The 27,580-nt window shown below is 41.6% G+C and overlaps 1 protein-coding gene across 4 annotated transcripts in view; it reads left to right on the forward strand.

Moving 5' to 3' along the window:
* LOC138529547 (ly6/PLAUR domain-containing protein 3-like) overlaps positions 1-27,580 on the forward strand; it is a 407,116-nt gene that overhangs the window by 334,595 nt on the left and 44,941 nt on the right. For all 4 annotated transcript variants that reach the window (XM_069640840.1, XM_069640842.1, XM_069640843.1 and 1 more), the window contains 2 exons: positions 23,825-23,974; positions 25,280-25,450. In XM_069640840.1, coding sequence (XP_069496941.1) covers positions 23,825-23,974; positions 25,280-25,450 — 321 coding nt within the window. The remainder of the gene's footprint in view (positions 1-23,824; positions 23,975-25,279; positions 25,451-27,580) is intronic.

Below are 27,580 nucleotides of genomic sequence, written 5' to 3' on the forward strand. Positions count from 1 at the left end.
TCCAATTAGGGTGTGAACATTTCTAATGTCATTACTCTTAACTAAGATAAACCAATGTGCACACCTGATTACATACAAACATTTATTAGTAAAAGAAACTTGTCACCACAATTTGGATTTTCATATCCGTTGAAGATTGTACATCCATATATATGGGGCAGTAATTTGAACTAAACATGGTATGTAAACTAGGCTTATATATGAATTATGTTGTCAACATCATAAAATGTTTGCTTGAATCACTAATTCATGCCTCTACCTATCACAAAGTGTATGGAGACAGGGTGCAATGTTAGGTATTTTACCTCGGACCTGTTCTAGAACCAACTACTCCACAATTGTGGCTTTAAAATGTATTTCCACGGCTAATAGCCGTTATTCACTGCTAGGACTCATCCTTGCCAAATACTTCACATATCTCTGGGACCAAAAACACTTTCCTATACTCAGTAACAATTCTGTAGATGCATTATACATTATACATTAACTCTATACTTGCAATCCCTTTTTTTGAAAAATGCACCATACCATTCTGCAAAACTATCACTTGATCCGACATTGGCCTCCTACATTTTAGGGTTCAAATATATTATTTGTTACATTAAGGACATTTGTCCTCTTATTTTAGCAATGACATGTTTATTATGAAATCAGGTCCCACCATGTTAAAATTTCCCTTGGAAATTCAGAGATTTCTTAATAAATCACAGCAACATACTGCTTTATTTGCTCCTGGACAAGGAACACCAACTTTCGACCCAAACATCACAGCATTACACAGCTAGATGTTTTTCATGTATAGAGAAATTTGACATAATTTTTCTGCGTCACTCGCACTTGCACGAGTGACGCCGTACTTGAAAGTAACTTCAAAGTAAACTTAAGTGATGTCACCCACGCATGCGCGAGTGACATTATGCAAATTGCCCCATGAAAATGATGGCAAATTCGCAGTTTCCTTATTACATTACTCGCACCCTTATGAAGCACAGCAACATACTACTGTATCTGTTCCTACACAAGGAACACCAACCTTCCACAGCTGTATGTTTTTCATTTATAGAGATACTTACTATTAATAACTGCTTCGCTCGCGCATGCGCGAGTGACGTCACACTCCAAAGTCAGCATGAGTGACGTCACCCGCGCATGCGCGAGTGACGTCACGTGGATTGCCGCATAAATATGACGCCAATTTCCAAGATGGCAGATGTGCTCCTGCCTTCACAGCCCAGGAACCAGCTCCTCCATAGGACCTGATAAAAAGAAAAAGAAGTAAGTACTCCGGCAACCACTAGCAGGATGCAATTCAATAGATTAGAACTAGAGCACTTACCTTCTGTATCTCGGTTCTCAGAGGGAAATGACCTGCTCATGCTGAGCCATAGAATAGAGCAACATTGAAGAATACTAACTTACCAAACAATACTGACCAGGAAACTCTTTTTACTTGGACCAGAATGTTGCTTATCCTGAGTAAGTGCAACAACATTTTAATTTGGTTATATGATTTTAAGATGAGCTATTTTTTTAGCCTAAAATCTCATTACCTTTATCCACTGTTTTAGCCTTCTGCATTGGGGTACACACCTGGACAGGAACTAGCTAAGCAAAACCTATCCACTGAGATAAAGGAGCAAAACCAGCTTCTTTTCGTTTTCTGATGTACAAGACACATATATCTCCTTAAAGAACTAAAACGGGGTAAGATTGTTTAGTGATACTCCAAAATAACACTGGCTTTTATTAACATTTAGAACCATGAAAATTGACACATATTTGTTACCTCCATAGGTGGGACATTCTACTCCATTTAACATATGCAGATAGGCCATATACTACAATTGCCTTTTGAATTAACTGGAAGATGAACCAGTATATATTTTCCTTTCTTTTATGGTAAGCATCAATAATATTTGCTCCAGCATTGAGCCCACCATGTTTTACTACAATCCTATTATGGTCTCTCTTTATTTAATAAAAGGGGTCCGGTAGGGATAGAAAAAAGTAACTAATTGGGATCTAGGACAGATTTTCCCAAGAATGTTGTTTACCCCATGAACAAGAATTATGAACTTTAGGAAATACTAATGTTTTAATTAATCATATCTCTGAAGTTGTAGATATCTTTTGATATTTATTTCAAGTGAATTTTTATAAGTGTATAATTTAAAATGTTTCCTTTTTTCATAGAAATGTATGTGAAAACTAATGCATGCCCCTGATGAAGAGTGATAGAAACCCGAAACGCGTTTGGCCAATTTACACCATTTGTGCAAATAAAAAACAGTATATTGAAAATGTATCTCAAAGTTGTCAAGTATCATTTTATGGCATAGTTTGCCTCGAACTCAATGTGATAGAAACGTCTAAAAATAAGTATTTCACAATTAAATAGAAGGTTGTATTCTGTTTGGATTTTACCCCCAAATGGGAGTCCAGAACAGTGACCTATCCTTTGAATTTTCAAACAACATTTAGGATTAAGCCTCATTGACAGTGTGCAGGGGACGAAGTTTTCCTATCTAGGAAATCACTTTTTCTTTGCGTGAAGAGCCTCTGCCACCAGATATGTGGAGCTTAGCTGAAAGGTACGCAGGAGTGATGTTCGTAACTGCTTTGTAAATGATACATGAAGTCTTGAACAGTATCCCGGCCAGTAGAGGAAGCCAACGTAGTTTGCAAAGTACTGGTGTGATTCCAGAGCATTTTCACACACCCTTAATAAGGCGTGCTGTAGAGTGATGGCCTGCATGTTTAAGCACGTCATGTGAGCGGCTGGACCCTATCAGGAGGGTGTTTCCCACAATAATGTGTGAGACCACAAGGGTCTGCACAATCGTCCAGAAGTCATGTAGCGGAATAAAGGGTTTGATTTTGCAACAAGTGGAGATTTCACAAAGAAGGAAGTGCATACGAGCATGGCATTAAGATGCATGGTTTGTAGGAAGTAGACAATATCAATGGACCATTCACTAATATTTCTATTTTCTTGGCAAATGGATTAGGACATTTTCCATTTAAACCTTGCAGGACCAAGGCTTAAGCTAGAGCTTTCAGATTGGTCAAATATGGTGAATAACAAAAATAGAATGCCCCTGGCGGAAATTAAAGGTTACTTTTTGTAGTCTTTACCCTAAGGAGAGTCCTGGCTTTCTGGAAAGAAGTCAGAAGGTCGCCATAGTTAAAATACATGTCAGCACCCCATGTTGTGAGAGGTAATATCAGCTCTAAAGGGTTGTTCAAGAGACTAAGCAGTCCAAGGAATACCAAAGGCATACTGATTTGCTTGACCTGTCGCATTTCTGCCATAGGTGTTGACAGAGTGCTACATCTTCCGTATATACACAAATCCGCCCAACTACAACAAAGTGGCAGAGTGATTCCAGCGATTGAAGACTCCAGCACACAAAATGTAGGAGATGCCAGCAAGGCCCAGGTAGCAGAGCATATAGAACCTCATCAGTACTAATCTACGATAGGGTGAAGACAGAAGACATCAAGCCTGTACCATCATACAAGACCAAGGCCAGATTGGGTGGTCCATGCAAAATGAATGATGCCTGAACTCTCAATAACATTGAGTGTAGCACCTGCAGATTATGGGAAATAACTTAAGGGCTTGTAGGGGTGACAGTGGGCCTCATTATGAGTGTGATGGTCTGGAAATAAGGGTGCTGGTCACAATGGCACCCGCCCGCAGAGTTTTCACAGAAGCATCAGCACTGTTAACAACAATACTGGCTGCACTTTATTGAGAATTGATAGGATCATGATATACCATCACACTTTCTCTGTCCCCCCTGTGCCATCTGAAAGAAGAAGATCAAATTCAAAGCACCACCAAATGGACTGAAGATGCTCACATCAGTCAGTGTGACTCCGTGGGAGCAACGCCCAAGATTCTTGGTAATAAAGGAAACAGAACATGGAGATGTCACAAGTGAATTGCCAATACAGTAGGCAAAGGTGAGAATAGATGGTGAAGACCTAAAGAACTTCAAAGTCCCCATCATCAATGTGACCAACTGGACCATATGCTTAACCACATGCACCATTGTACAGTTACATCTGACTGCTTCTGTGTCACCATCAAGTAGTCCCACACTTGGTTGATCCAAAAAACATCAACTTGGGCATTTGCTGCCCACTGAGAGGAACTCAGACTGGCTCAGTGAACAGCTGCCCAGCATGCTGAAGTCTTCTCCGCCAACTCCTGAGACATCAACTAGGCTTACAGAGTGAAACACGAGATGTGAGTGAGCAATGAGATGCCCTTCAGGGATAGATCACAAAGGCTCCAGGAGATGTGGAGGATGCATACCACCACAAAATGACCTCCTGCAGGCATGGATAACAAAGGAGTCCCTTCTTTTATCCCACTGTCTGAAGAATAGGGGGTCTGGATGTGCTTAAACTACCATTTATTAACACAGTCACCATTCCAGACCAGTACGCCATGACCCAGATTGATGAGGCACTAGATTTATTGGTGTTTATTAAGTGGTTCTTAGTACTCTACCTTAGGAGTGGGTACTGCTAGATCCTGATGCATGTGGTTGATGGCAATAAGATGGCTTTCTTCTGCCCTTTGGGGCTATGCAAGTTCATCAGGATGCCTCAGGTAATTAACAGCACCCCAGTAATGTTCTAGTCTTTATGATGGTGGGTGACATGAACCTCCAGTATACACCAATGACAACAGTGTGTTTGGGAGAACATTGGAGGAACACAATCGGAGACTCAAGAAGTTACTTAATTGCCTGAGATACCATGGGCTAATGGTCATTGTGGACATGTGCCAGGTTTGCCAGACAAATGTCAAATACATTGGATACATTGTCTCTGTGGATGGCACCACCATTGACCGACAAAGATGGATGCTCTCCTAACCTAGCCTGAGACCCTAAAGGAGTTGTAAAGTTTACTGGGATACTTTAACTACTGCTGGAGGTTTGTTACAGGATTTGCAACATTGCCTGACCATGTATGGACCTCGCCAAGGGATATTCATTGAACCAGAAAAGCAGGAGGAGTACCAATAGTTGCAGGGCACCCTTATATCTTCCCTGAGATTCCTTCAGTGAGAGATGGTTGGACCAATGGCAAAAGACCTTTAGGGAGCTCAAGCAGACCATTAGCATGTCGAGTCATGTCCTGCATTGATCCTCAGCAGCCATACATATGGCACATGGACATGCATTTGCAAGGATAAGGAGCTGTCCTGAATAAGTAGACTGATTGTGAGATGAGATTTATTGATCATGCCAGACAAGAGCTGCAAGCAACATAATGGAACTACCTTGTGCGCAAGTTGAGGTTCCTGGCTTTGAAGTGGGCCATCACAGAGAATGTCCAGGATAACCTCCATGACACCACATTCACAGCGAGGACATACAATGTTGAAGTCAGTGAAGTTGGATCCCATGGAGCATCCTTGGCTCACTGTATTGTCCACATACAACTTTAGTTTACATTACACATATGGGCACATTAATATTGATGCTGGTGCACTCTTAGGGAGCCTCATCCCCTGCTTTATGAATCAGCTGGATCCACTATTTGAAAGAAGCTGTCTACCGCAGGTGTCATAGCTATTTGTCAGGGGTGGGGGCACTTACCAGGAACCGCGCAGAGCCAAGAGTGTGGAATGCTCAGAGCCACTGGCTAGGGTGTTGCCAGCTGGGCTGCTATGACTCCTCCCTCAGTCCATAAGGTGATATCTACGCCCACTCATCCGCACTACATGCAGCAGATATTTCAGACTTGATCACTGCAAAAATAATCAGTGCAATCTTCATTACCAAAACCTGGCTCACACCAACCCCTTCACATATTGATGAGTACCCTTCATCTCACCTGGATAAAGAATTTAACATTTTGATTGTTTAACTGGTCAGATAAAAATGGATAATGCAGCTGTCATCCACTAAATCGACTGACCTTGTACAGTACACATGTAATCACCATTAGATTCAATAGAAACTCTAATTTGCCATTTCTCTAATTCTCACAAGGACTCAGCCACTTTACACCTCATCTATAGACCCACATACAATAGAGGTAATACCCTAGACCTCATCTTATCTGCTTCCCCCACCTAAGCTGCCCATATACCATTGCACTTGACTAGACAGACAATGCAGCCATCACATTCCCTGACAGCCCACAAGGGTCCAGTTAACTAACCATGTTGACACATCACTCCTTCAAATATTTTCCAGTAGAGGCACAGAATTTTTTTTCTAATGTTCCCACCTCTGCGAACATCACTCATTTATTAGAAACATGTAGCCAAACATCAAAGGGGTTGGCAGACACTTTCATGAACTGATGGGCTTGCTCTTAGATGACCCCAACATCGCAATGCACCAGTACAGCATGATACTAACTAGTGCTAAAAGCATAAGTGCCCAAAAGGTATTGATTGCTTTCGCTCATTTATTGCAACCATTCAAATGTAGATGGCAAGTGCCTACTTAGGCCTAACCACACCAACACTGAATTTGTACTCTTGGGCCATGGTTTAGGCAGGTTCCCACTAAATGTTGCAGAACTAAATGTGCTTGGAGGGGTTCAAAACTCAACTACCCCATTCAGCAAAATCCATAGGCTTCTTTGTGGAAAGTAATGTATGCACCCAATAACAGATTGTGAAAAAAAGTCTCAAACAACCTGGTATAAGATTTCACTACTTCACAAGACCAAGCCCTTCCCCACACCCCGAACTGTGGGTCAGACCCTTGCTTTCTTGAATATTGATGGGGTTGACTCCATCCTCATACGGTTCCCGGCTGCTCACTTGGCCCCCCTCCAGGCAGCCCACCACACTGCTGCTTGCCTCATCATTGGCTCTAGGAAATTTGACCTCACCTTGTGTGAATTATACTTGGTCCCCATCCCAGCCAGGTTCTGGTTCAAAATGACATGCCTCACCTACAAGCTGTCCACCACTGGTATGTCTGCTTACATGAAGACCAAACTAAAAACATTGCGCGGCACATGGTCATCTCAAGCTAAGACCATCAACATACAAGAAATAGACTGGCTCGCTGGGAGAAAACAAGGAAACAGTGCTGCTTATGCTACACACTGGTACTCTGGTACTCCACCAGGTGGCAACTTGAACTGCTGTTATGCTATTATCGGCTATTGTGCATAAAAAACACCCATTTCACTGAATGTGTAGATGTATTGTCTGGCTATGGGAGGTTTGATAATGTTAATACTCTTCATTTTGATGAATGACAAAAACGGTGGTATTGTATGCCATTGTATACCCACAAATGTATTGGGATTCAGTTTGAGGTCGAAGAAATCCCCCAATACAATGTGTGTGTGAGGGTTGGTTGGACCACTGAAAAGTACCATGAGCCAAGTCATTCAAAGAGCACCATGCCACAAATCCCAAACTTTTTCTTTGTGGGCTGTCTGGCATCACACAGCATGGAAATCACATTATCCCCAATTTCTTGGCGGTATTATTGTATATTTATTTGTGCCTTTGATCAAGTAGGTAGCTCAAAGTAAGTAGTTCACTCTGATCCTTAATCTCTCTAATGTCTTTCTCATGAATGTTTCTCACGTCATCATCATTGTTCTATGCATAGTCTTGACTTTCAGTTTTCACTCTGCCTTGTTCTTTCAATTTGTCTACCTCTTTTGAATGTTTAACTGTGAGTTTCACCCTGATATAACAAATTATCGTGTAGCCTATTTCTTCTGCCTTAATTAGTATGAGTGCAGCAGTTTTGGAAACCTACTACAGTTGAAGGGCATCAATTACAATAACCTAGTCTGTGGGATTTTGAATGAAGCGAAGGCATGCCTACTGGGGATGCATTGATAATGAAGCATGCAATCATGTACTACCAGGTGTTTTGCCTGAATTTGTGGCAGAGGGCCTGTGTGACGTCATTAATCCAAGATGGCCGTCGCTAAGGATACTAATTTCATTTTTGAGCTGTAACTGCTTTTAGGGTGCTTTTATGAAAAATGTGCTAAGTAGGTTTTTTGTTAAACATGATCAAAGGAATAGAAAATTTCATATAAGGATTTTTTTTATATCTTTGAATGTTTCTGAGTTATAGACTCATAAATTATTGCTACTTAATCGCAACCCTTCAACTGTATGCTCAGTAAATTAAAAAGTTTGAAATAATTTGCAACTTTCTTGTTGAAATGTACTATTTTTTAAATACAATAGCTATTTCCATTTGAAGAGAGAAATCAAGATTTTACAGGTCATTTTCTGAGTCCCAGAGTTCATTTTCATCATCTACAAAATCATTGTTATCACAGAGCTCTTTGTTGCCAGCACACTTACACAGTTCTGTTGACCTTAATGACTGAGCTCGGCATTTGCAATGCACAGCACACAATACGTTGAAGCATGTGCACCATTATTTATCCAAAATCCCTTGTTGCCAACAGATGAACCCAGTGCACTCCACCAGGGGAATTCCCCTTTGAGCAATTATATGTCTATCTTTGTGTGTTACATCAAAATACTTGGTGTTTTCTATATCAATATAAGTTCAAAAGATATATGTCTTCCAAAAAATATGTGTTCAAAAATATATATTTTGTGAAAAAATACCTTAAAAAACACTTAAAAAACATGCTTTCAAGAAACATATTTGCAAAGCATCATCGGAAAGTATTTCCAAAAAATATACTCTTAATAAACATTTACCAATATATATTTCAGTTTACCAACATAAATATGGCTTTGGCCTGAAATCCCATCCCGTTTGGAACTTGGGCTGCACAATGTACAAAACAGTTTTGTTTATTTATGTATCACCCACATCAAGAATTTATCAACAACAAAAATAATCTTATTTTCATGTTACAACGATGTTTGCTGACGCGTTTTGGATATCTGTGTTATCCTTCTTCACAGGCTATTTTGATCTGGTTTCTTAGTGAATGTTCACATTCACTCATATTCGATTTGAAAGTTCATCGGTAAAGGCTTTTTCTTACAAAATGCTAATTTGGAAGTAAACATGTTTGTATTACTACATGTCACTCACCTCCAGTTGTCATGGGCATATCTCCCTTATCATGTGTCTAAATAAATAAAGAAACAGACACACTGATTTTCCAATCTCAATCTTAATGCATAAAAGATATCAATAATGCCATTCAGCTACTGCTTGTCTTACCCGACTTCAAGTCCGTTCACACATGCACCCATGTATGGTTTTGAATCTGTATGCAAAGTTAAATCCAGTTTGGAGGACTGCAGTGTGCCTAATGGAATACAAAGTCCCATAAGCATGCCAGCGGTCATGTCAAAGAAAAGGTAAATACCACATGTTGCAATCCCACTCTGACTATTCCTGCCCTAATGTACTCACTGCATTAATGGTACTACTTCTCACAGAACGTGAAGCATCCCACCGGTGAACAGGTTGGGTGCCCCACATCTGCTTTTATTTACACCGTTTGCATGGTTTCAGCGTCGTAACAACAAGGATTTCATTCCTTGAACGTAGTGGCCATCTTTACCTGATGTTGTAATAGTACTGACATCCAATCTGCACTAATGGTGTTTTCGGAACATGCATTCTCTTTTTATCATTGTGTTTCCAGTTGTTACAATAAATGTTACGGCCACATCGACCAGTATCCTAATAGCAATATCCAATATTTCTCAAATTATTGTATTTGGTTACAAGTATCCTGCATTGCTTATGACGTTCCTCTGGTGATGTTGCTAGGTTGCGGCATATGCCAGGTTGCTACTACACATCTATTGACCTCAGGCCTGTACTATTTCTATGCATGTCCAGATGCTCCAATTGGCTGGTGTAATAGATAGTACTGCTGTGTGCGTAGTAACGATGGACCTGTCACATCACTACACAATCAGTTCACATCCATCTGCTCCCAGGTAAGAACCGTTCACAATCTTTATGTGAGTCAATTCACATCCATCTGCTCCTGGGTAGGAATCAATGGCAATCTTTATCTCAAGGACTTATTGTATCAATTCCCGGACATTTGTGATGATTCACTTAAATACAATTTTATGCACGCACACCGTACAAGCTGTATGATTGATTGGGGTGCACTTGCATATACATAGTAGAAGAATATTGATGATATGCCTCCTCCCACCCAAATCGTTTTTATTTTTATATTTAATTTTAGATTTATAAGTTGCGGAAGCCCACAGGCATCAGGGCACCAACATGGAGACAGGAGTCAAACAAATGTGACACAAAACACACAGAAAAGAGGAGGGGCCAAAACAGTATATCCTAGTGATTTCTTAAAACGGGCAGTTTCTAAAGCACAGAGGAACTTCAGAGGAACTTCAGGTTATTTCGTTCCAGTCTTAGAGCAGTTGGGAATTTGTTCCAGATCTTAGCCGCTCTAACAGGAAAAGATCTGCCAAGACCACTGGACAGTTTGTGGGTAATGCTATTGATCTGGCCATGGCTTCCTGAACTCAGGGATCTGGTAGGGTTCTATTGACCGATTAGTGTTTTCAGATAGAGAGGAACTGTGCCAAAGAGACAGCGATGTAACAATGTGCTAGATTTGAAAGCAATCCGGTCTTCATCTTTTAATCAGTGTAGGTCCCTTCGACTGGCTGAGATGTGTTCTCCTCTCAATATGTTTTTAGTGATACACACAGGGCTGTTCTGGATTGTCTGACATTTAATCAGACGAGCGGTATTTGCCCTTATTAGCAGCGCGCTGCCATGGTCCAGTCTTGAGAGTATAGTAGCTTGGGCAACTGTGGCTCAGTTCTCTTCACTAATCAGAGTCCTGATGTGTTTAAGCAGGCTTAGATGATATTGATAATTTTTGTTTATTTAATTGACATGTTCTTTCTGGAGAGGAGCGCCTGCTACCTTTTTGAAATATTTGCAAGGAACTTGGGATTGGTCACCCTGAGTTACTTGGGGGCAACCAGACGTGGACTCCCTGCTCACTGTGCTCAGAGAGGCAAAGCCTCACCTCACTGATGAGGCCAAACAAGGCTGAAACATGTGTATGTGGTTGCTTTTGGTACTCTTGTTCAGAGAGTAATTGCCATAGCCATTCGATGCTGGACTGCCCATGTGGGCGGGACAAAGACTGATATGCAAATGGAAATTTTCCATCTGTGAAAGGTACAGTGAGCAAAAAGCGTGTGCTGCAAACTCTCATCTCAGAACAGGTTATCATGCCATGTTCTTTCTGGAGTGCTACCTTTTTCGAATTGACATGGGCTTCGGCTCTCATTGAGGATTCCAAAGAGATGCCTAAAGTTTTTACTTTGCCTAGGACTGGGCTATCATTGTTCTTATTGTTAAACATAGTGAAATCTGTGCTCAGTTTAGCACAAGCCTGCCAGGAGCCGAAAATAAGGAATTCAGTTTTACTGCCGTTTAGGCACATCCAATTCATGGTCATCCATGCCTCAATGATGTTGTAAACACCTGAGATTTTACTAGAGTCCTGAGACTAGTTGCCACTCAGCTCTAGGACCAGCTGAGTGTCATCAGCATAGTTCGTAAAGAAAGTGCCGGTGCCCTCCACCAGGGCGCAGAGAGGTGGGATGTATAGCCTAAAGAGCACAGGTGACAGACTGGCACACTGTGGTACAAAATTGTACTTTTTGACTGACAATAAAGGTCTGCAAAGACCAAAAGTTCTAAAAATGCTACCAACAAAGGTTCGAACACCAAAAGTTCGAACCTTTGGTGGTAGCATTGCAGGTAAGTTAAAAAAAAACTGTGGGGGTGACCCCTGCAACAGCCCACTCACTATGCTGTGTGGTATAGTGAGCAGGGTGTTGCGGGGGAAACCCCTGCAGCCCCCGTAGTATGTACGTGTGTTCTCATGAGAAAGGTGCAAACCTTTGGTAGTTCGCACCTTTCTCATGCGAACGTTCCGACCACGGCAAAATCAGCCGCGGTCGGATCACTTAGATCCTGTGGTACTCCACAACTAATGGGAGCTAGAGATGAGAAAGCTCCCCCCAGTGCATTTTGGACATTCGGTTGGCAAGGAAGAGCTTGCAGTAACTTGTCGTGGTCCAGAAAATAAAAATCAGCGGACAAGTCAAGCAATATTATATGATAGGCTATTTATAACGTGCTTAATATCCAGAGGTTTCTAAGCGCGGACCCGGGGATGGGGGTTCTTTAGTCAACGGGCCATGCAAATATACACTGGGAGGATCTAGGCTGCCATCTGATACATCATATTCTTCTATTGAGGGGGGCAAATATTGGGGATCAGGGAGAGTGGGAGGAGGTTTCGGACCCGAGAGCCCCACTACTATTGGGCTCTGTGGTTGACCATATGGAGGAGCAGAAGGAAGGAGATGTTGGCAAGGGTTATTAAGTGTCTGTTTTATTATGGGATCTTGGGTCGTAGTAGGTATAATGAGGTACATTCCTGTTCTTTGTAGCTGACAAATCGCTGTCTATTTCTCAACTATTTTATTGGTATTTTTGCGGATTATGAACTAAAGCTTGATCAGCCTGTGACATGTACCTTCGAGCAATTTTCTGTTCGCATTTGATCTTCTGCGTGGTTTCCTTGCGCCAATTGTGGATAACATCAAAGGCAGAGGGTCTAGTCTTATTCTTTAATAATACAGATTCTAAATACTGAATTATGGAGTATACCAGTACACAGAACATGAGTACACCAGCTTTTCCTTCATCCATTATCATCAACATTTGGGTCTGCAGGTCGTTAAGTGTTGTCTACATGCTATGGGCTTGCCTGAAACCTGATTGTTGTTTGTGCAGGATATTATTTTCTTCCATGAAGCGCTGAGTTGCCCTGTAGCACACTTATCAAGGATTTTCAAAAGAAAGTCACAATTTTTGATTGGTCTAAGGTTACTTCGATCTTTTGTGTCCAACCCAGGTTTTATTAGCAATGGGGTGACCGTCACAATTTTAATAGATTCAGGGATGTAGCTGTCTCTGAAAGAGGCGTTGACCATGTGGGTAAAGAATGGAACAAACAGTTCTTGGTGTTCCAATATGATCCTGGGGGGAGGATGTTTTTGGTGCATGAGGTGAGTCGCTTTGTAGTCAATAAAACTCGCATATCTGAGTTGGTAATTGAAGTAAATGCAAATCTCTCCTGTTCTGGTAGCGCAATATGGTTTGTTTGGAGCCCCGCCATTGAGTCCAAATGGGCTATTAGCATTTTAGCTTCAAACACATTTTGCAATTCTGCGCAGTTGGTTTGCAGAGGGCTGAACTGTAATGTCCAAAGCCTTTGGCCTTTCGAGGGATCAAAGAATTTGAAAGAGTTTCCCTGTGGAATTTTGTGCACTGTGTATGTGTTTGTTAAAAAAGTATTTCTTGGCATTTAAGATGTTTAGCTTGTAAATTCTTTCTGCTGCCTTCCAGTTATTTTTATCTTCTAGCACAGCAGAATTTAGCCAGATGTCCCCCAGCTTCCTTTTGTCCTTCTTAAGGATTTTAAGGGATGGTGTGAACCATTTGTGGTGGCCTGAGTTCTTTCTGACCAATTTGGAATGAATGGGAGCCAATCAAACCACCAACTCCTGGAATGTGTATAAAAAAGCAGACACTAATGAGTCACACAAGTTATTGTCCGAAGTTTGGGCCATAAGACTCTATGTACTAGTGCTGATATCAGCAGGAAGCATCTTATTGTAATTCCTACTTTTTGGGAGTTGTTGGGAGTCTGTGGTAATGGGCCCTACAGAAAGGTATGGAAATATATCCAGTAATGATCAGACCAGGCATAGGGCACTGTGTTATCAATGACGGTGTCCATGTTTTGGGACACCAGCCAGTCAAGTATGTGTTTTTTGTCCAAGGTGGGTTCATTGTTGAGGACGTCGTAGTTAAAGTTATTGAGGGAACTCTTTAGGTCTAAAGCTTCCTTGTCTGTGGGGTCAGGTCACCCAGGAAAATAGTGGATCGATTGGGTCCACTAAGACGAGTCAGTAGGCTATTTAATTATTGAATCCTGGTATCGCTGACGGAGGTCAGTATATCAGGATGAGGTTGACACAATTCTGATTGGAGGGCATTATTTTAATGTGCAAGACTGTGCATCCCTGGCAAGAGCATGGTGACTGGAAGAAGTTGTACTTGGTCTTAAAGATAAAGGCCACACCGTCCCCCTGTGTTCCTGTTCCCTGTTGCCGCAGAAGATGGGGTAGCCCTTGGGACATCTGTCTCAATCACGGGACCACTGTAATCTAAGACCCAGGTTTCTGTCAGACACATGATGTCTATATCCCTGCCCAGAATAAGGTTGTGGATGTCATGTACATCTTTATTTAGTGACCTTGTGTTTAAGAGACTCATTCTGATTTCTTCCAATCCTCCGGGTGACAGAGTGTTTTCTTTTCTCTGTACCTGTTTGGGTCGTGCTAGTGGAGTGCATGAGAACAGTACTGAGGTTGTTTTGCACACACTGCACAGGTTTAGGTCCACAATGCTCACCTCACTGCGGGTATGTTGGATCTCCAGCCATATATTGAGATGCTCCGGATAGCCCATCCCACCAGTAGGTCCCACGCTATGAGTGAGACTAAGCATAATGCTTAAAGTAGATCGATGTAGGAAGGGGCCACTGGTAAAGTTTTTGTGTAAATGAGCAAGTGCAGACCTTACTAAGGGCTTGGGAGCCAGACGCCAAGCATGTCGATGACCAGGGAAGACCGAGCTTGACTCTGGTCACCCAATTTGTCAAGCACTAAGTCTGCTGGGAGATGTAGTTGCCAGACCAGCATGAAAAGACTAACGCTGGAAATGTAAACCTAAAATCTGCTTTTAAAGTGAGTATCCCGTCACTCACTAGCAACGAGGTGCAGGGTTCAGCACAAGAATGATGGTATTTCAAAAAATAAGAATGTTATTTTACAGTTACTTCACAATGGCACATGCGCACAGTGTGAGTAATCAGCAAGTACACACGGTTTCAAAAACACTTCTTTTAGCAAACTCGATTCTAAATACAGTGTAGGCAGTCTATGAGGTAAGGCAGAGGACGGCAGTATAAATACCTGCAGGGACCAGCGAAGACCGGGCTTGACTAATGGATGGTGGCATCAAATGGCTTGCAATTTTCTTTTCTCTGATCTAAGAGTTTTTAGTTGTGGTGTGAACCAGGCGTTCAAATTGCCCCTCAATTTGCTATTACGCATTTTGAAGGGTTCTATGATGTCTAGCGCTTTAGACATGGAATTATTATAGGCCTTGACTAAGGTATCAGGGTCAGTGGCATTCGATAGTGAGTTAAGAGAAGGACACATGCACCCTTCTCAAAAAGGGAGTCTTACAAAGGCACATGATTAATTGATTGAACAACTTGTTTTCATTGATTGACAATATTGAATTGTTTGTTGTGATGCATATATACCAGAATGAAATGGTGTTTCAGACACATGATTTACATTAGTGAATTTTGTCTTTATTTTTAAACATATGTCTATAGTGATTGTGTTTTATAAACATTAAAATATGTATATATTTTTTTTTAAATCCATATTTCCTTACCTAAATGTATGTTGTGTAGATGTTTGTGAAAGTGTCAGTTGGATATTGAGAACAACCTTATAGCTTGAAGGGATGAAGCTGTTTTGTGGAATTTGTGTATATTCAATTCTTTAGTCCTCATCCACACAGCCCCTAAAAAGTGGACGACATAGATCTTTATAGCTGATGTTGGGTGAAGGAAAACAACATCTAAGGTATTATTTAAACTAATACAAAAAATCAGCTACAACATGTAAAGTGGAGACTTCTGCCTTTTGATAATGCAGGGACCTTGGGCTGAGGTTATGTGATCTAAAAAGATGTCATTTTTTTTTTAATAAACCTGCTTTCGGCACAATCACCAATAGACTCTTTGGTGCTGAACACTCTTCTATTGATTGTGTCCCTTCAGCAGAAAATATCGAATAGTTTACAAAATGTGGAGAACCTTTTTAATGAGCAAAGGCTTGAAGAAAGATGTAATCTCTACAGTGGTGCTTGATGATGTGAAACCTCAAGCACCACAATTGCACAGAGATGCTATGTCTCGGCAGAAAAAAACTGAATATGTCATATTTTACTCCACTGCAAGATCAAAGGAACAGCCAGAACAATTTGACCATGCAGATAGAGGTCTTAGTGTGAAGCATGGAAAGCTAATTGTAGTACTCTGGTATCAGTTACTAATAATAGTAATGTGAATCTTCCAGGAGAGGCAGATTCACTGGTTGTAATTTAAAGGCTGATCCAGACATATACCATTATATGAAACAACAGAATCACTGATTAACAAATCCAATCTCTTTATTAATAATAATATCATAGAACTTCAATCTATTTTGGCTCTATCCCACAGGCATGTACACCCCCAAGAATGGGCACTGGCCCCAGCAATTTGAACGAGTACCATATAATGTCAAATTTAGAACAAAACTCTTGTAAATAACACAAAGTATTCAAGTACATTATTCAAAAATGGAAACAGGGTATCCCTATTGTTACATTTCAATTATTTTATCCTCCAGAGAGAACCCATAGTTTCTATCATGATATGAATGACCCCCTGTCTAAGAGGCTTGCACTTTGTTCTAACCCAATGGGACAATTGAGGAAAGGTCTCTGGGGTCAATATGCTGCTTTGACTAATATATTATTAACTAATAGATGTGCACTGTTGAGGTTACTGGACATGAACGATTGAAGCAAGTTGCCAAATTATTCCCTGTTACAGATACCTTCATTTAGGCGTGATTACAAGGCTTTCTTTCAGACAAATTAAAACCTCTTGATTTGGAGATTAATAAACTATCAGATAGAATGCAGATGCATTTAGATACAACAATAGAGGTTTCGAAGGATAATTCCCTACCTCAGAGTCTTTCTAGTCTGCATCCCATCACAATGGACGGGATCAACCATCAAGGTTTTATTTCTAAGCTAAAGAACATCATATGAGAGACTCAAATTGTAAAGGGAAACTCAGTAACTTAGTCCCTTTTCCCTGAGGGCGTGGCCATCTTTTATTCATTTTGTTTTTTAACCATGCGCGATTGGCTGTACAAGCAGCACAAATCTCGTGAGGGGAATAAAGAAAGCCATTTGCACCCCAGACCAGCCCTGGGTTTCAAATGGCTTTGACGTCCTGGCAGGGTGGGAGCGGAAATGACCGGTAACAGGCCGCAGCCTGAGCTGAGGCCCTCGCTTTTCTCTGGTTTACCATGGCTCAGGCTGGCGGCTGTTACCGGCCATGTCCACCCCCCACACAGGGGCATGAAAGCCATATTCAACGTTTAGAGAGGAGCATCATTTATATACTATTTTATTGTCTCTGGCTTAATGTAGCACATAGACGATGATATAAAGGTGTATGGGGGTCATTACGAGTTGGGTTTTATACAGTAAAAATGACGGTAACGGAATTACCACAATTGCCGTTCCAGCAAATTATGAGTCGGCAGTAATACTGCTGACGGTAATTCTCCCAACTGTGACACATTTGACAGAACTATCGTTGACGATATTACTGTCGTTAGAATAAAAGCTGTATTACCATCATATCACAATTTGGGATATGGCGCTAATACCACCAAAATAGTGTGGTAATATGGTAATACCAACAAAAAGACAGCGCAGTTCACGGCACAGTTACAGGTGCCACAAATTAAGACACAGATGCACCCAATCCACTAAAGAGGGTTATATAAGGGACACACCTTCACCAAATACACTTGCAATCACCATGCTGCCACTAGCCATTGCAACCTGGGACATGCAGCTACTCACGCTGGATATTGACCTACACAGGCAGGAAAACCAGCAGAGGGCACAGGTCAAAAAGAGGAGGATGAGAAGGAGACGCCTTGAAAGATGAGTGCCCATACCCTGGCTCAGGCCCTCACCATGGATCATCACTGACAACCAGTTGGTCATCCTGTACCGGCTTAGCAGGGAATCCATAGATGAGCTGCACAGCTTAATCCAAGAAGACCTAGAGAGCATGAGAAACATCAAAACAGGTGTACCCCTGCTGCTGAAGGTAGTGTCTGTTTTGCCATACCTGTGAACAGGCCCCTTCCCGCACTCCGTGGCCATGCTGCATGGCATTGAACAGCCCACATTTTCAAAGGTGCTTGTACAGGTGCTGGAAGTCCTCCTGTGCCATGTGTCCCAGTATATCTCTCAGCCCACCACCTCGGCACAGGAGAATGCCATGAAGGCACAGTTGTATGCAGTTGCCCACATTCCAAATATCATTGCTGATCTGGACTGCACCCATGTGGCTTTTTTGTCCCCCTGGGCACAGGAACACGTATACCGCAACAGGAAGTGACTTTCTGGGTGATGGATGCACAGATCATTGAAGTGCGCTGAGGTGCGCTGGCCTGAGGCTTTCCTGTGGCGGCTGCCATACAGTGCATCTGCATGTGCCACCATTTCATCAGTAAGTGCCTCCAGTTCCCGCTCACTGAACTTGGGCTTTCAGAGCCTGTGTTATGGCACCTTGGCTTTGACTCTGTCCTGGGGCATATTTCCAGTATTGTGTTGATGTTAATGACTACAGGAAGTTGTAGATTGATATTGGATTGAGGTTTTAAAATGGCTGCTGCTGTGCTTCCCGTTCTGTCTATGAAGCTATTTCGTCTGCGCTAATTCCACCAACAGAATTAGTGCTGAATGCATGCTGGTAATGGTAATTCCACCGGATGGCGGAGGAATTGTCCGTCAGGTAGGCATATTTGGCAGTAGGTCCTCTGGATGGAATTACAGTTTCCGTCAAGGTGTGTGCAGAATTACCGCTGCATTACAGCCCTACTCATAATGAGCCCCTATATGTCCACAAAAGTGATCATAGCCCTTTAGTGTTACCTGTCCTTGGTCCTCTCAATGTACGTTCATGCAGACATATGGTGGGAAAGGGTAAAACACGACCTCTCTTTAAAATGCATGCTTTCTTAGGCAAATTTAGAGGTTCTCATATGTCTAAATTTAGATTTAACTCCCGAAATATTGATGAAAACATTAAAGGTTATTGAGAAAAACATTTAAAAAAATTCATAAAAAATGTAAATCTATTGGTAACTTTAAATAAAAGTTTTGTTTAATGATTGGTAGATAGCTGCTAAACTAGAAATTGAGGGAAGCTCTGACGTCCCCAGGAATGGATTCTATTTGTAGTGTCGCATATTAGAGTAAGAAGTGAAAGAAAAATATAATTAGTCTTAGAACAGTGGGAAAAGGTGCCCATTGCTGCCCATTCCAGTAATTTTCATTCGTTTTGGCAAATAGTGTCAGCTGGGTCACACCCGACTTTGAATATCCAACTCGAGACAAACACTTTTTCCTGGTAGGTGAGAGAGCCTTTATTTGAGCTCTCACATTTCCTTTGAATTGCACTTTGAGTTGGCAATGTAGTTATTGTGTGTAATGCCCCATCTGCAGCTGAGTGGGCATTTTCAGATTTTGGCTGGGCATTGCCCACTCGGGTCCTACCCTCTCTATGCCTCTGGACAGCGGATGTCGGAGGGGAGCCAGCACCCAACTCAGCCAGAATTTCTCTGTAAGAGCAGAGTTCCCGGCGGGACTCCAGGTTGCTGGTTATTTCTGGAGTTGAACTAAAATATATTGTCCTAGCACACCCGAGCATTTCTGTATACCTCATTATTGCCTACAATTAGAACATAACAGTGGCCATGCAAGTGGTTTCAGTTCTAGGCAACCTGATAGGTTTAGCCAGCAGATGCTGCTTTGGTTTGTGTGCCCAATCCGATCAAGCAAACGATAACGTGCAGATCAGGAAAATCTCATCTAATGATATTCAGAGTTCATCAATACCCTCTATTGTGCATGTTTTTGTCTTTTTGACTTAACCCCAATAATGCCCTTATGCCAAGAACATCTGATATTATAAACCTAAAGTATATACTAACTGACAGAGACATGCCCCTAGGGACATTAGGTGATTACTGCACAGTCAAGTACCTCTGAAAATCCAGTAATTCACATGCTGGCTGCACCTGAGCTATGATGCACTCTACCCACACCCTATCTAAAGTGCCATCATTAAGTCGAGAAATGTCTCCTATGCTCGCTGGCCAGGCATTCAACGACCCAGCAACCCAACACTCTTAAAGCCTCGTGTCTAGACCACCTCAACTCTTGGTGGTTGGCCACCGCGTTACCGCACACTGGATGGTGAGCGGCAACCAGAGATGCTGTCATCAGGGTGAAGCAGAAAGTCAACATTCCACCCCACATTATTACATGCCGATTAATTGACGAAAGCTACCCATCCCTTTATAATCACCTGAGACAACCAGAGATGCTTATTTACATAAGAAACTGGAGGCGTTGCCAGGTATTTATATTTGATTATTTAATTGAGCACAACTGATGCAGAAAGGGAAGGAGCCCTGTAAGATTATGGCACAAAATAACACTTAAATCCCAGGCACCAGCAGGGTAAATTTCCCTCACATACTGAATGACGCAGCATGGACAAGAAAGGTGCAAGTTTCTCTAAGATCTAAAATTGAACAGGCCAGTGGCAGCAGTACCACCTTGCCTCACCCCCAAAACCCTAACATCATGGCAGTGGTCGTCAGGGCATGGGGTCAGTATTCCTAAGCTTTGGGTGGCAATTTTGTTCCGTCAAAATAGATATATGGGAGCAGCTGCTGATATGGTGGACATACATTTGTCAGTGATGGCCGCCGATCACTGAAGTATCCCTCCTGATTAGGACTTGTCACAAGTAAATGTAGAAAGCTATCCCACAAGTAATTTCACAACCAGACATGCCAGACCTCTCACTTTTGCTAAATAATGCCTATTAATACTAACAGTGGCATTTCTATAACTGACACCATTGGGTAAAGATGATATGATTGGGAAGGGGGTTTATTTACTTGTACTTTACTTTCCTTAATTTGTATCGCGCAGCCATGGACCCTGAGGCGTGAGGGTGTTAACAAGACAGACAGTACGTGAAATAAGAAGGGACGAAATCCCAGCGGGTAAAAGAAATCCACGGATTGATGTGTAGTCGGGCAGTCAGTAGAATAACCACGGCTTAACAACTTTTTTGAAGACCGTCAGGGAGGAATGCTGTCTGAGGGTCTGCAGTAGTGAGTGAGTGAAGAAGGCCCTGTTCTCAACTTTCTTTAGTTTACATCGCGGAATCACCAGCATGCTCTGGTTTGCTAGATCTTAATGATCTGCTGCTGACCTTCTCTATGACCTTCTCTATGATAGGGTCTTGGAGATAGGTGGGCATTATTCCAAGTCTACATTTGAAAATGATCATTAATGGCTCGGGCCTCTACTGGCAGCCTGGTAGCCAGTATAAATCATGCCTGGCCTCGGAGACGTGGTCACAGCGAGCTAAACCAGCAGCGACTCTTACTGATCAGTTCTGGACCAATTGGAGTCTGTTGGAATCAACTTTGCAAAGACTGACCAGAAGGTTACTGCAGTAGTTGATCTTTGCCCCAATGATGGCTCTGGCTATAGATTCAGCATTGGCTTGCGAAATAAAAGGTCTCAAGTGGGCAAGCAGTTTCACGTAATAGATGGATGCAGATACAGTATTGCTCACGTGGGCCATCGTAATGAGCGTCTGGTCTGAAAACCGCACCCAGAAGTTTTAGTTTTGATTGGGGAAAAATTTAAACTAATCCCAATATGAATGATTTGTGGGCAGGGTCCAGTTTAGCCAAGTGCTTGGAATTACCAACTATCATCAGTTATTTTTTGCTTTTGTTTAAAGCCAGGTTATTATGCATCATCCAGTTTTCGATCAGTGTGAAAATCCTGTTGAGCTCTTGTTCATCCTGCGAATGCTCTCCAGATAGTGGGACGATACACTGGGTGTCATTGGCATAATTAGAAAAAGAAATCCCTTCCTGCTCCAGCATATTAAAGAAAGAGGCTGTGTAGATGTTATAAAGACAGGCAGACGTGCTGGCTCCCTGTGGCACCCCAAAAAGCCCTTACACAGGAGAGGCTTTGGCTTCCCCAAGGCAGACTCTGCTCTGTCTGTTAGCCATGAAGGACTTGATCCAGGAAGCTGCAATAGGGGAGAAGTTAGCAACCTCCACCATGATGGAATGGTCGACCAAGTTAAAGACTGCGGACAGAGCCAATGAAACTAGAAGGGAGGACATCCCTTTGTCCATGCTTCCTAAGAGTCTGGACTTCAGTTCCAACAAAGAGGTCTTGGTACCGAAACTCTGTCTGAAACCTGACTGATAGGTGTTAAGGATGGGAAACTGTGCCCAACATACGTGGGCGAGTTTAGATTTTTCTAAGAATGAAACACCAACTTATTTCCCAATTAATGTATTGGTCAACAAAGAGGCAGCTGATCAGTAAACTCGGAGCACAATCTTCATACACCAGTGCAAGCAGCTTTCCTAGCTGTCTAATGGCAGATTTCTTAGATTCCCTTAGCACCTCGCTCCCACTCACTCTGCATCACAAATTATAAACATTCATTAAAATGCACTTACCTGCTGCCTCAGCTCTCCCTCATATCACGACTGTGCTTTCCCTTGAGAACACTGGACGCTATAGAAAAATTATAGAAGCTTTTTCAAGCTCCTTCCGCTATTTTTATTGCAGCCATCTTGTTTTATAGTTTATATATATATTATGGTAAACAGATCTGAACTTGTCACATACATCTGTTTGCTAAAATCATACAGGGTGCTAATAATGATAAAGGATACATCAGCAGGCTGTCTTGGTTGGTAATGTTGCTGTACAGACTTCATTAACTTGGGTGGTGAGCGGTTATCAGCTAGGATGGTCAACCCAGGCAGGTTTCATCACCTAATGATGGCCTCTTAATCCATCTGAAGGATTTTAGAATGCACACACATGTAGACATTGCTTAGAACATTGTGAAATAAATCACCGAAGTGTTGTAAGCAATTTTAATTATTGTACATTATCATGCAATATCTATTTTATTATACTAATGCTTTTCAGTAAAACAAGTTTGATCATAAAGGGTTGCCTTTTAAAAATGTGCTCAGTATAATTGTGCACTTATTCCAAGCACACTCAATATTGATACCTACAGCTAAATTCCAGACATACCTTTTCTTTAAAATGTCTAAATGTTCATTCATTCAGACCAATGTAAGGCAGAAACGATCAAAAGACAAGCATCCTCTGCATTTATTTCTGGAAGAAGTCCAACATATGGTTTATCTGGCTCACCATTAACTCTGCCTCACCATTAACTCCACCATTAACACATGCAGGGGAGAACTAAATGAAGTGCTAGCAAGATTGTAAATACACAAGAGCCCTCATTTTCAAATCAATCAGAAAGGCTGGCAGGAAGTTATTTATTTCCAGCAGGATGTCATTAGCCCAAACTTGAAAGAATGACCACAGACAGTAACAATGCAAGCTCAGCTTACAAACAAAATGTACATCACAAGCACGTGCATATCAAGTTCCCAGCTTATGGACTCCATGCTTATCTGAGAAGATGATATGCAATTACAACAATGGAGATGGCTTGGCCATCTTATATCTGGCCTACTGATGTCTTTCTGTGTATATATCTCCTGTGGGACGTGGGACGTGGCCAGAGATAGGTGTGATGCATCCTTCTGATGGCATGACCACTAGGGTCAAAGTGGAGTTTACTCATTTCATGGTCACGTTCAGGCCATTTCTCCTTTTAGAGGCAGAAGGCTAGTGTGTAAGTCATTCAGAGTTTCTTGAGATGAAGAAGGCTGTCATTTGGATTCTGTGTACTTCGCATTGGGTGACAAGGCTTCAAGTGCAAATGATTAACCTGTTCTATTATTTTTCAATCATTGCAGAAGGACAGAATCACACAGAATCGTCACCGTTGTTGGAGTGCTACAGTTGTATTGACAAGGGCGACCACGGCTGCTCTGCAGAAAAGGCAGTGATGGTGTCATGCCTCAATCAAGATGTCTGCGTTGAGGCCGTGGCAGGCGTCCAGACAAGTATGTGGTTGAACAAGCAAAGCAAGCACAAATGGGGAATGTGAGTTTTGGGATGGTGGTAGTAGGATGCGGCACAGGCACACAATGGACAGCAAATGTGTTGATGATGACTTAGAGAAGTGAAATCAGTCCATGCGGACTACAGAAGAGTTCAATGGAAAGTTGTGGTTTCTGCAATTAATAGAAAGCCTGTAATTGTGTAGTCTACTGATTTTGCTATTTGATGGTAGAAATGCTACTGTGCTAACAAGATCAAAAAAGAAAATGTATTGAAAAAGTAAAAAAATAAGAGGTTGATTTATTCAAATCTTCAGAAACCATTCAACAAAGAATACAGAATAAAAGAATAAAAAGACAATTCTGATGCCTTTTTAAGATTGAATTAGAAAAAATAAAACGTGTACTTTTTCATGTATGCATTCTGATAAAATGTTTTGTCTTTTGATCTTGTTGGGGCATTAACATTTCCACACTAATATAGTACATTCTAAATTGATTGGAGACAGAACAGATGGTCTTAAAGGAAATGCACGCAGCATATGCTGTTTTTTGTGGTTAATTTGTAGGCCGAGCACACCTGGACTTTGAATACTTGCCATTGTAACTTTTCTATTGTACTTATATCTCCTATTTTGGAGTCAATTAGATCAAGCAAAGGGGCGTGTGGTTGTGATTTTGTAGCATCGCATGATAATTCAGTGATAGGTCGATTGATTTGTGTTGTTCTATTGATCTGATGCAAAGATCCAGGAGAATCCCAGATTACTATGGTTTGGTCTTTGACCATGGGGTGATAGAGATCTCACCATAATCAAGTGTGTCATACTTGGATGTAATGTAAGTTCTCTCACATAGGAACAGCAGTGAGACAGTTGATGTAAGGGAGATTACCAGAAATTGACTGACCTACGAGTAACAGAAAGATCATTTGATACAGGATTCCCAACCTTGCACCTTTGGGGCAAAGCCGATTGTGAGACTTGGTGTCGGACATATAGCGATGCCTCAGCAATATCACCCAATAGCCGAAGCATGGCAGGTCATCTCCACATTTTCCCATGGGACAGTTCATCAGTGGAGCTTACACTTTTATTGAACTCCACTTGGTTACAAAATAGGCACCTTGAACATCAGATTTTTATTGGGAAGAGGTTGATGCTGTTCCACTCAAAACATTAGCAGTGGCGAGGAGTTATCAGATTGTGTACTGCCACAACACCTGCTCCTGATACATATTTTTGGATCTATGATTTCTCCTCACAAGATATGTAATCTGTAACCACACTCTCTGGTTCCTTTTTCCAGCTCATGAACATTTCAGCGCTGTCATCAAAGGCTGCGGCATGGGGGGCCCAGGGAAGTTGGACAAGGCTTTTCCCTTCAATGGTCTGACAATCTTTATACAGGTTCACCAGTGTAACACCAGCCGATGCAACACACTCATAGACCTGGAGAAGTATGTGCTTATTCCGATCGGTAAGAAATGCCTTCGCTGAAGGCCCACTGAACGTTTTTACTGTCCATTTTGATACCAACTTAACCATTGGAATCCAAATGGGTTAATGAATATAGTTACATGTTATTTTTTAATCGTTAACTGAAATTCTTTTGGAGAGTGTCAAAGAGGCCAAGTCACCCTGATCTGGCTAGAGTCTCCCAGATGTCCTCACATCCTCTGGACACCTGCAAAATCATCCTATTCTACATTAACTGGAACAGAAATGACCAATGTTGCATATTAAGCTACTGCTTCAGAGGCCATGACTCCTTCTTTTACGTTCTTTCAGCCAACCCTGGCAGCCAATAAACGTGAATCCAGCCTGATGACCACAACCATCCATATTAATGTTTTCGGTAAAGCAAGCATGCTGTCACATGATGGTTTCTGAGCATTTTGTAGCAATGTTTCTGTGGTAGGAGGGTCTAAATAGGTGGTTCCATATAGAAGTGACATGACTAGACACGGTTTATGTAAACCACTTAATGGACATTTTTGCATAATTTGATAAAGTCAACTTTGAGTCAGAAGGTAATAGGTAAGGAGTTTCAGGTAGTTGAGACTTGCACATGAGGTTTACTTTCTCCAACATGTTTATATCTCTATGGGTAGAAGGACACCTGTCTTTGTGAAGCTGATATTGGGTGATGATCAGCTGGTACTGGGTTATTTGTGTTGGGAAGGGCAGGTGTACAATGATGAAAGTCTTTGGGGATCAAGGAAGCAACATCCTCTTTTTGACTAGTAGCCCTGGAAGCATCATAAGTGCTTTTGGGATATAGTTTTAATGGCTCTAGGTCAAAGTTTCAAATGCATAGGATCGAATGACCAAAGGGTCGAATCAAAAGGACCGAAAACCAAAGGGTCCATTTTTTTTCTTCTTTTTCAAATTTCTTTTGTGGTAAAACCCTCTTTTTTTTCCAAAACAGAAACCCCAAAAAATATGTACTTAAAAAAAACAAAAATTCAACCCTTTTGTTTTAGGTCAAATTGAGTCGACCCTTTGGCATTCGATCCTTTTGTATTCAGTACTTTAACTGGACACCGGTTTGAATGCTTAAGTCCAAAGATGTTATGAACTTTAAACTTTTGTCCTCATTACAAGTTTGGTGGTGCGGGATAACAGTGGTGGTAATTCCGTTACCTCCATTCTTTTTTTGGTAGTAACAAAATGATCACAATTTTTCACACACCACCAAATTATAGGTTTTGGTGGATTCACCACTGGCAGGTTTACCGAATGATGAATATTCTGATCTTTGGAGAAAAAGTGGTGGAATCACCTCCAGCTTGGCCCTGGAGGTAAATCCTCCACTTTACCTCTGAAAATCGGTGGATTTACTGCACGGTAATACCGCCAGCTGTAAATCTGCCAACAATCCCCATGGAGTCCTATAGACACCAACAATTGGAAATTACACCACCCTACTGCCACTTGTTTACCTGTGGTAAACCCACAGGGCCAAGTGGCAATAACAGAAAACAATTTTGGCAATAATTCAGCAGAATTACCACATATTTACCACCAAACTCGTAATGTAGGCTCAGGGGCCTCTCTAAAGTTTAAAAATGGATCTCTGGGGATATACTGCATTAGTAGATATGAGAGAGGACTACTGCCCATGTTAGTGTAATATGTTGGGGCACAGTTAAGAGTGGTAGGAACTCATATAGATGTTGAAAGCAATTGAGTGTATTTTTTATAACATTGATGATTGTTGGTATAACTGAGTGCTTGTTGTTATACATTTGTTCTATGTTTCTAACTATTGTGGATGGTGGGCATTTAAATGGGGGCCAGTTCAAGTTTGTGTTGGGGGTTATGAGGTGGCACTAAATGGTTGGGCATCTTTCAGCTGTTGTTGAGGCACCGCCAATTCTATTGCATCAATTGTTCAACATGGCCAAGGCATTCTGGTATCAGGTAATAATGTTGTCATTAAAAAAAGTAATCAGGTAGATTGGTTTAAATTAATGATGCATCCTCCAGGCTATCAAACACTTTCCCTAAATATTCTTGGACTGGAGGTAATAAATATAATTATACCCCTCCTAGAATATTTGGGGAAAGAATTTCGGTAGCCCGGAAAAAGTCACCAGAACCTGAC

The sequence above is a fragment of the Ambystoma mexicanum genome, chromosome 1q, assembly GCF_040938575.1.
Source record: "Ambystoma mexicanum isolate Mex_15411 chromosome 1q, UKY_AmexF1_1, whole genome shotgun sequence".
Lineage (NCBI taxonomy): Eukaryota > Metazoa > Chordata > Amphibia > Caudata > Ambystomatidae > Ambystoma > Ambystoma mexicanum.